The sequence below is a fragment of the Acomys russatus genome, chromosome 8, assembly GCF_903995435.1.
Source record: "Acomys russatus chromosome 8, mAcoRus1.1, whole genome shotgun sequence".
Lineage (NCBI taxonomy): Eukaryota > Metazoa > Chordata > Mammalia > Rodentia > Muridae > Acomys > Acomys russatus.
In genome coordinates, this window is record NC_067144.1 from 2,261,576 (window position 1) to 2,272,335 (window position 10,760).

General features: G+C 45.0%; 1 protein-coding gene across 4 annotated transcripts in view; it reads left to right on the forward strand.

Annotated features, from left to right (window-relative positions):
• Mapk1 (mitogen-activated protein kinase 1) overlaps positions 1–10,392 on the forward strand; it is a 53,171-nt gene extending 42,779 nt beyond the window's left edge. Inside the window, exons 7-10 of one of the 4 annotated variants that reach the window (XM_051150599.1) lie at positions 3,592–3,701; positions 3,864–3,992; positions 6,606–6,731; positions 10,223–10,392. In XM_051150599.1, the coding sequence (XP_051006556.1) occupies positions 3,592–3,701; positions 3,864–3,992; positions 6,606–6,722 (356 nt within the window). In that variant the 3' untranslated portion in view covers positions 6,723–6,731; positions 10,223–10,392. The remainder of the gene's footprint in view (positions 1–3,591; positions 3,702–3,863; positions 3,993–6,605; positions 6,732–10,222) is intronic. The other 3 variants (XM_051150600.1, XM_051150601.1, XM_051150602.1) reach the window with 3 other exon arrangements.
• The last annotated feature ends 368 nt before the right edge of the window (positions 10,393–10,760 follow it).

Consider the following 10,760-nt stretch of genomic DNA (forward strand, 5'->3'; position numbering starts at 1 on the left):
TGTGTGTGTGTGTTTTCTCTCTCCCCCCCCCCCCCAGAGGAGAGATTGGCACAACACTGCTTATTTTTGTGTCTTTATGTATAAAAATGTACATACACATTTTACCTAAGACCTACACCTTTAAAAACTTGTAAATTTATAAAATCTTGTAACAGTTTTTAAATTGCAGAGGTATTTTTAAAAGGTGAATTTGTTTCCTGATGGTTTCTGTTTTGGGGACAGGGATGTGTTGAGACAGGGTTTCTTTGTGTAGTCTTGGCTATCCTGAACTAGCTTTGTAGACCAGGCTAGCGTGGAACTCAGAGATCCTCCTGCCTCTGTCACCCATGTACTGGGATTACAGGTGTGCACCACCACGCCCAGCCTGATGTTGTTTTCTTAAATGTCATTGTTAATAGAATTGTATCTTCTTTTCATATTAGTGCTTAGATCTGACTTGCCTTTAATGATTTCATAGTAGCCCTCTGCTGGGAGTTTGGCATTTTCTAAATTGTATTGTTTTCATTCTCTCCCTCTCCATTATATATTTCAAACATTAATAGCCAGTTGAGGGCAGGGAGAGTGTGTGTTTGCTAAGACAAGCGAACAACCTCAGCTGTTATTTGTGAGCCACCATCCACTCTTCCTGACAGTGTCTCCAGCTGGCCAGCCCCTGAGGTCTGCTTAGCCTCCTGCCTTAACACTCTACTTGCTGTACTATCTTCCCAGCCCAGCAACATTCAACTTAGATGTCCAATTTAATGTATGGACCTGACTGAGTTAAGGGTCAAAAATTCTTTTTAATCTCAGAATTAACATGCTATTGGCTCCACAGAGGTGTGTATATTCTAGAACTTGGCTACCTGCTTTGAATATTGCTTAACCCAGGACTTTTGAAAAGCATAAAGGGAGCTAGAGAGATGGTTCAGCAGTTAAGTGTGCTGCCTGCTCTTCCAGAGGTCCTGAGTTCAATTCCCAGCTACACAGAGAAACCCTGTCTCGGGGCGGGGAGGGGGGGCGTAATTAAGGGGCTGGAGAGATGGCTCAGCAAATAAGGACACTTCCTGCTCTTGCTGAGCACCTTGGTTTAGTTCCCAGTATCCCTGGGTGATTTACACCCTCTTTTGACCTCATCAGGTACCAAGCTCACCCTTGATACACAAACAGCATGCAGACAAACACACACATAATCCCTGCTTTCCTAGGATGAAATTAGAAGGTGGAGACAGGAGAATCCCCAGAAACTGGTTGTTCAGCTAGCCTGGTATATACAGAGATGAACAGAAGACCCTGGCTTTTTAAGATTTACTTACTTATTTCATATAAAGTGCTCTGTCTGCATGTACACCTGCAGGCCAGAAGAGGGCATCAGGTCACATTATAGATGGTTGTGAGCCACCATGTGGTTGCTGGGAATTGAACTCAGGACCTCTGGAGGAGCAGTCAGTACCCTTAACCTCTGAGCCATCTCTCCAGCCCCCAAGAAGAGGAGGGCTGACACCCGAGGTTGTATACCAGTAGAGGCAGTCATGGTAGTGCGTACACTGCACTCACACCAGGACTGGGAGAGCATGATTGAAACAGTAACCGGGAGCTAAAAGTTGAAAATGGAAAGTGGAGGCAGGCATGACTGAAGCACAGAGGGTCGTGCCTCGGGACACACGCTCTGTGAGAAAGGCTGGCTGAGGACGGAGACGGCAAGGGCTGTCACTCTGGGGACAGTTGGCAGAAAGGTATCTCCAGTTCAGTCTAACAGATGAGCTCATCTCAGCCCAGGAGGAAGCTGTTGAAGGGGTTGATGAGGTGGACAGTGTGCAGTTTGTAGTACAACTATTCTAAACAGTGTGTGGTTTGGACGCTAGATCCCCTCATCCCAGGATAGTGTCCATGAGGTTACAACTGTGTTTGCACACGCAGAGCATTATTACACTATCATTTGCATCACCATCTGGTTTTGTAGTACTGAGGCACTGCTGTCGTTTTGTTAAATTGCTGGGCTAACTGCCTTCTAAATACTTACATCCATAGGTTAATCCAGCTAAACCCTCATCAGAGACACTTCTTTATGCAGTGTAGGAGGTTACCACCAAGAACTGAAAAGAGAGTGCAAAGAATAAATGACTGGAGTGCTCATCCCTAAATGAAACATCCCCCAGCGCTCAGGCAAAGTCGTGAAGGTCTGGGTGGGTTAGAGGGGAATGTGCTACAAAACCAGTCTAGTCAGTATCTTAGAGTGGGTAGTTCAGGGCAGTTAACAGCTGTCAAAGGAGGGGGCCAGCTTTTTTCAGGGGTGCAGCCCCTGATAAATTGGTCATGCTGCAGTGGATAACCCCACACTCGTGTATGCTAGTAACATTGGGTTTAGGAGGTTTTTTAGGAGAAGAAAAAAGGAATTTTGGGTGAAAAAAGTGACTTTGGAGTGAATCTAAGAGAAACACACTGTTCTAACACTCTTGTTTGTGGGGTGGGGTGTTTGTATGTGTACACATGTATGCATATGTGTGTCTTCAGTTGCTTTTTACCTTCTTTAGGTATATGGGCATGGATGTGTGTACACATGGCTGTGTGGGTGTCCTCGGTTGTGTGCCTCTTATCTTCCGGAACCCCTTTCTGCCTCATTGGGCCTGCAGCTCCCCAATTCAGCCGTCGTGACTGGGTAGCAGACCTCTGCGATCTTTTTGTCTGCACCTCTGTGCATTGACCCTGGCTTTTTATGTGGGTGATGGAGATCCAAACTCAGGCTCTCTGGTAGTACAGCAGGCACTTTACTAACTGAGCCACAGCCTCGGCTCTATGCTTTGATACCCACAAAGCTGAGTGATAAAGGAAATGTCAAAATGTGGTAGGCAAACCTGAGTTTGAACCTTTTCTCACTTGGTTGTCCATGCACCTTTTCTGAATAGTGGCATCTGCGGGTGCCATGTCGTCAGCGCTTGTGTTCACAGTTTCAAAGGACTCAAAAGTAAGCTCGGAGGGCGGCCTGAGCAGTGAAGAGCACCGACTGCTCTTCCAAAGGACCAGACCCAGTGCAGCCTCTGGCATCCACATGGACACACCGCCTTTAACTCCAGGGCTCCCGACGCCCTCTTCTGGCTTCTGCGGACACTGCTCACATCACAGCGTGCAGCAGGCCAAGCACTCCCACACATTTTGGTTTGTCAAGACAGGATGTCTCCATGTAACAGCCCTGGCTGTCCTGGACTCAATCTGTAAACCAGGCTGACTGCCTTTGAACTCACAGAGATCCTCCTGCATCTGTCTCCCAAGTGCTGGCATTAAAGGTGTGAGCCACCATGCCCAGCTACCATACAGTTTTGGGTTTTGTTTATTTGGGTTGTTTTTATGGGTGTTCGGCTTTTGTGTCTGTGCAAGAGTGCCAAATTCCCTGGAACTGGAGTTAGACAGTTGAGAGCTGCCATGTGGGTTCTGGGTATTGAACTCGAGTCCTAGAAGAGCAGCCAGTGCTCTTAACCACTGAACTCTCTCTCCAGCCCACACACATACAGTTTATAAAGAGATGCCCTGCTGTCTGGAGGTCAGCTTAAGAGGAGATGGAAAGCATCTGCTAACGAGTCCTGCTTCTCACCACTGCAAAATGCTTTTTCTTTGTAGCTCTTGACTTACTGGATAAAATGTTGACATTTAACCCTCACAAGAGGATTGAAGTTGAACAGGCTCTGGCCCATCCATACCTGGAGCAGTACTATGACCCAAGTGATGAGGTAAGAGCCCATGCTTCTGGCTGCTGCAGCAGGCATGGTCAGTAGTCTGCAGAAGCCCTAGCCATGTCCTTGTCAAGATTTTCCTGAGGAACAGAGTGGCGTATCTACTTCCTCTAATTGAGGGTGAGCACTGTAGACTCAGCTTGAATCTCCTGCCTACAGGCCCTTGGTGTTTGCCTCAGAAGAGTTCCTCCAGGTCACCTACAGCAGTTGGTAGAGCAGTGCATGTACAGAGGAGGACAGCTGCACCACTGTGGAGCATGGAAAGAGGGAGGAGGAAGCAGGTTCAAGGCTAGTGTCTTAAACGTTACTCTTCTATTGCTGTGATAAAACACTATGACCAAGACAACTTACAAACAAAAGTGTTTAACTTGCGGCTTACAGTTTCAGAGGGTTAGAGTCCATGGTCTCACGGGAGGGGGAATGGCTCTGGAGCGGTAGCTGAGAGCTCGTGTGTTGAGACACAACTACAAAGCAGAGGGAGGTAACTCAAATGGCGTTGGTCTTCTGAAACCTCCGAACCCTCTCCTGTGACCTACCTTCTCTCACCTTCCCAATCCTTACCAAGCAGTTCCACCAACCGGGAACCAAGTATTAAGCATGAGCCTATGGTAGGCATTGTTTTTTATACCACCACAAACTTGGAATGGTCTGTTAAAGAAAGAGATAGGTGAACTATGTACTGGTCCTCAGGATGTGAGGGTGAGGAGGTAGGCAGCAGGTTAGCCAGCCAGTGGTTCACACTGGGACTGCATGACTCTTATCAAGTGTGCCATTTCCTGGAGACAGGACATGAGAGCCTTGTAGTAAGAGCTGACAGATCCAGAGGAGGTGTAGGTTCCTTAGACAGGCCTATACAGACCTTATACCGTATTTTCTCCAGAGTAAGCCCAGTGCCTTGTCTGGATCCTTTGTAGGCTCCACTTAATCTTTATTCTCTCAAGGATAACAAAAATGCAAAGTGAATTAAAGTTTTAGGTTTCTCTAGTTGGGGACTTCTGTGCATAGAAAACGAAGTCTGTTCTTAAAGTAGGAAGAAGCAGGTAGAGTGTGTCCAAATTAGGATGCAAAAGGAGGATGCCGCAGCTAAAGCTGCTAAAATGAAAGACTGTAGAAGTCAGCATGCGGTTTTTTTTTCCAGCTGCTGTTGAAGTGTTTTTGCAAACACTTGAGGGAGCTTACAAAATACCTACAGTGTAGTTGATGACATGGAAATCAGTGGGAATTAAATATCTTAGGCTCTCCTTGCACTGGGTATTTATTTCCTAAAGCTCTGGTGTTGGTGTTCAGCAAGCTGAGGCAGTATATGATAGGCATAGCGTATTTATGTAGTCCTGTACACTCAGTGTCCTTGAAGGACAGTTGATCTCTTGTAGGTGGGAATTCTTTTCACGTAACCAAAATATAGTACAGTGTTCAAGTCCATGTTTAAAGGTTAAGTATTGCATGAGATCTGAAGGTCCAGGAATATACTGATTGACAGCTGGTATCATTGTCTACCTTGGCCCTCTAACATTTTAGTTGTAAGCATTTAAAAAATCAAAGTAGGGGCTGGAGAGATGGCTCAGAGGTTAAGAGTGCCGCCTGCTCTTCCAGAGGTCCTGAGTTCAATTCCCAGCAACCACATGGTGGCTCACAACCATCTATCATGTGATCTGATGCCCTCTTCTGCAGATAAAGCACTCAAATACAATGAATAAAAATAAAAATAAAAAATCAAAGTATGGGGCCAGCAAGATGGTTCAGTGGGTAAATGAACTTGCCAAGCCTAACAGCTTGTTCCGTTCCCAAGAGACATATGGTGGAAAAGAGAATCCCTGTCTTAAACAACAACAAAAAAGAAATCAAAATACAGAGCTAGGGTATCTTTCAGTCTTGTGCTGGCCTGTCAGGCGCAGTTGTGGTCTCAGTCCCAGAGTTACATAAAGCAGAGTGGTGGCTGTGTGTGCCGTGATCCCGGGGCTCTGGGGCCACTCTGAGGGGTGAAGAGCAGCCGTGCAGGGCTTCGTAGAGAATGGGAGGCCAGCGTGGGAGTCACGAGACCCTAACTCGGACAGACAGATAGATACCAAAGTAACTAAAGTGACAGGAAGCTGAGGCAGGAGAGATGTAAATATAAAACCAAAGTGGGAATTACACAAAGTAAAACTAGGTCAAAGGTCTTTAGGGTGAAGAAAATATTTCTGTCCCAGTTTTACATTTTTCTGTATCTCTTTTTTAAGTAAAGTAGGATGAACTCACTTATATAGAAACACGGGCTTTTCTCCACAATACTAACATTTCTTGTAGCTTCACTTTTAATAGCTATATAATGTTTTCTCAAATAGCATGATCAACATGGTATTTCCTGATGCTGTTAATGTATATAATTCAAATGTATTTATCTTAGTGTGACATTTTTGTTTTGTGGTACTAAGTGCACTACACTGAGCTTGTATCCCAAGTCCTTTTTACTGTAAGAGAAGGTCTCACTGAGTTAACCCAGGCGACCTCAGCTTTCCAATTAGTAGGGGATTATAAGTAAGTGCCACCAAGCCTGGCTAGTTCTATGTTTTGATTATATAAACACACAACCACCCCATACTTCTGTTATTGAGATACTTGGTGCCTTAAAACATTTGAAAATTATTCTGAGGTTTTTGATAAGTTTAGCAGAATACTCAAAATAGTTAGTTATGCCCACTCTTTTTGTTTTTGTACTATACTTGTGGTTGTGCCCAGAGCCTCCCTCACACATGCTGCCACCAAGCTGCATCCCAAGCCAGGGGCTTCCGGATTTTATGAGGCGTTCGTTGCTCCTATAGTATAAATTTCAGAATAGAAGCCAGGGCCGTGTTATAAGTCATAAACCACTGCCTTGACCGTGACAGCTTGTAACTAGTAAATGCTCTGTTTTTCTTAAAGCCCATTGCTGAAGCGCCATTCAAGTTTGACATGGAGCTGGATGACTTGCCTAAGGAGAAGCTCAAAGAACTCATTTTTGAAGAGACTGCTAGATTCCAGCCAGGATACAGATCTTAATTTGGTCAGGTATCTAGAACTTTAACTATACAGCTAACCCCTAGCAAGGGAGAGATGGTACAAGTTAAAAACATCTTTAGAAGGAAAAGGGAGTTCAGTGTGTCCCCCTTCAGTTGATAGAGCTTTCGTTCTGATGGTTTCATGGTGTGAAATGAAGAAATTAGACTCATCTTTCGCAGATTTTGAGGACACGAAACAAAGTGGCAGCTCCTAGACACTGTGACAGTGATTGTGGGGTGGGCTATATGTAAGAAAATACTCACGGGAAGGAAAGCTTTGGGGCATTTATTCCCCAAAACCTTATTTTGCTTCATATGACATTTTAAATGTTCAGAAATTCTATTGTGTAACTTTTGTGGCCTTGGGTCTGGTTGGTTGGTTGGTTGGTTGGTTAGTTGGTTGTGGTGTTTGGGCTTGAATCCCAGGCCTCCTGCATGCTAAGCAAGTGCTGTACCACTGAGCTACACTCCTGAGATTTCAGAAGAGGGAATTAATGGGAGAGGGAAGAAACTAACGAGTGAATATGCTCAAAATACATTATACATGTATGGAAATGTCAGTGAAATCCATTATTATGTATAATTAATATATACTAATAAAAACATTTAAACATAAAGATTTGAAAAGATAGAATCTTATTCACTAAACACTGTAACTGAAGAACAGATGTGGAAACCATTCAGAACAAGCCCTGATAGGAGAATTAAGCCTCGGACAGTGAGAGCAAAGTCATAGAAACTGTACAGAAGACAGCCAGGAAAGGAAGGAGAGAGGAGGCACAGCCTGAAAGAGAAAAATTCAAAACAGTCCCAAAGGGAAATCGATTTTCATGGTGTGGCTTCATTTTTGAATGATTGGGGTGGGGTGGAGGAGGGGTGTGCAGTCCATAATTATTCTTGTTGCTTGCTGGAAGCACGGGTCCTGATCTGCTGCTTTCAAAGGAGAGAAGGACCCTCCTGTTGCACAGCTGTGTGTTCAGACGCAGTGTGATCTCCAGCGGTCCCTCTACCCTCTAACGGCCTGGAACTCAGGGTAGTCCACTCTTTTCCATAACCCTTTAAATTAGAATTAGTGGTGTGGGGAAGCTTACTTACCTTTTACCTTTTAAGGAGCCATGTTTCTTCCCACCCCCCATACTCCACCACCAATACAGTCCCCACTCTTATTAGGACTTACACAGCCTGTACTCAGGGCGGTGAGTGGGATTTGTTGTCAACTGTTTTTGGTTGGATTCACGACACATCAGCACCTCTGACCTCTTGAATAGCACGCAGCCACAGATGAAGTCATTCGCAGTATTGCAGGCTTCCCTATATGTCAGCTCTGCTGAAGTAGTACAGGTGTGGCTGACCTTGTTCTACACATTTCACCCTATCGGAAGCCACTGGTCCCAGGTTTGCACCTGGAGTGTGGGCAACAGAGGCCAAGAGAAGCATTATTGAGGAGGCAATGTCTAGACTGACCCCTCAGAAGGATGTATATGTACCTGGCTAAGTTTCATGAACATGGGTACAAGAACTTAGGGCAGAATGTGGTAAAAGAAGAAAAAATAGAATTTGTGTTAGAATGTAAACAGTGAGGCAGTGAGGCAAAGCATTCTGCCTAGGGCTGAAGTGCTTGTTAAGGAAAAGGGGTTTTTTTGTTTGTTTGTTTTTTGTTATTTTGTTTTTAACAGAAGTAGCATTGAAGGGCTTTTGGCAGATACCTTTTGGCAAATAGTCATGTCCATGGATACTACAGTCAAATAGCCAAGGTGGTACTAAGGTTGTATTGACAGGAAGCCAGTAATTTTATTATAGCAGTTTATTGCTTGAGACCCACAGTTATTCCATATATGCTTAAAGCTTAGCATTTTTCCAGTGCTCTTTTAATGACCATTATCAACTATTTTGAAGAATTGAAAGAATATTAAAATACTCATATCCACCACCAGGTGCCATTAATATTTGACTGTACTCATTTTCTCCTTTTATCAGTCCATCCCTTCAGCTGGGCCTTTGATCCCAGCACTCAAGAGGCAGAGGCAGGCGGGTCTCTAAGAGTTTGCCTGGTCTACAGAGAGAGTCCAGGAGAGCCAGGGCTGTTACACAGAGAAGCCTTGTCTTGGGGATGGTGAGGGCTGGAAGGACAGCTCAGTAGTGAACAGCACTAGTTGCCCTTCCAGAGGGCCTGAGCTTGTTGATTCCCAGCACCCACGAGGTGGCTCATAGCCACTTGTAACCCAGTTTCAGGGGCGCACACACACTTCAGGCTTCACGAGCACTGCACATACATGGTGCGAAACACCAATGCACATAAATAAATTTTAGTTTGTTTTAATTAAATTAAAAATGAATCCAAAGGGAAGTGGCATTGAAGCATTTACTAATGAACAGACAGGTCTTCTTGACATTCTGTTTCTCTGTTCACATCGGGGCCTCTGAAGACAGCACGTGCACCTGTGACTGAGACAGCCTAAGACTGAGAGTCTAAAATTGTGTTAGACTTGTACATCATGGCCAAAATAATCCACAGCTTCCAGAGTGCTTTAGAGCTAGGATACCATTTTCATTTGGTCATAGTGCCTCAGCCTTTGACATAGACATGAGAACTTGTCCACCGCGACAAGGAGTGTTGTTCCTGAACTTAGCCTGTGGAGCTCAGACAAGCTCCAAGCTGAGGATTCCCAGGAAGTGCCAGCAGATCCAAGGACAGTAGAGGGAGGGAAATTAACTATAGGTCACACCCTCAAAGAACTCGGCTGCCTAGGGCCAGCTGTCAGATGTCTGATGATAGCCTGAGCAGTCGTAAAAGGTCAGGGTGTTTGATTTCATTTACGGATTTTTCCAGTGATAATCCAAGGATATTTTCTGGTCGGTACCTCATCTTCATCCAGACCAATCTCCTGAGTCTTCTGCTATGAGTAGAAATAGGTTTTTCTATTTTAAAAAGAAATGAAAGAAAGAAACAGGCAGATCAACAAAAACATTAGCCTCCACTCCCTTTGGTTTCCTGAAAGGTAAAGGCTTTTAGGGCCTCATTAACCTGTCAGCTTTGTGCTGGCTGGCCTATGGCATTCATCCTATGAGCCTATGGGAGCCATTTTTATTCAAGCAACTGTGTGGTGCCAACTTGGCTTTTAAGAACTGTCTGAAAGGGGCTGAAGAGATGGCTCAGAGGTTAAGAGCACACTGTCTGTTCTTCCAGAGGACCTGAGTTCAATCCCCAGTAACCACATGAGATCTGGTGCCCTCTTCTGGTGTGCAGGCTCACATTTGGGCAGACATTGTATAAATAATAAATCTTTTTTTTTTTTAACTGTCTGAAAAAGATGGCTGCGAACTGAGGGTGGAGTGCTAGCCTTCAGGACCTGCATGTCACACGTTATGATGTGTTAGGGTACAGTGACCTTTTACAGGCTTTATCCCATTACATTTCTACTTTGCCATTTTGTGCTATTGTTGCCTTTATTGTTCTGATGTGGCTTAATCCTTACTCCTGAGTTTGTCTTTTTTTTACAGGACAAGGGCTCAGAGGACTGGACGTGCTCAGATGTCGGTGTTCCTCCCAGTTCTTGACCCCTGGTCCTGTCTCCAGCCTGTCTCAGCTTACCCACTCCGACTCCTTTGAGCCGTTCGAGGGGCAGTTTCTGGTAGTAGTGGCTTTTATACTTTCACAGAATCCCTTCAGTCCAGAGTGTTCTCCTGGCACCAGTGCCCTGGAGCAGGGTGCACTTTCAGTGCACTTGACTACATACTGTTGTTTAGTCACTAACTGCTTTCTGGTTTGAAAGATGCAGTGGTTCCTCCCTCTCCTGAATTCTTTCTATATGTTACCCTGCTAAACCATTTGGCCTCGCCAGAGCGAGAGTCTTTGCACACTGGCTCCAGTCCTTGGCATCTCGCTTTACAGTAGGAAGGCTATTACATAAAGCGCTTTTAAGTCAGCAACAGCTCCAAATGTGCACTACATCTGTTAGCTAGTAACTGTCCACCCAGAGCAGGAGTTTGTGGGCGTCCCTGGGTGGCGTTGCAGGCTGCAGGGGCAGATGCCTCTGTT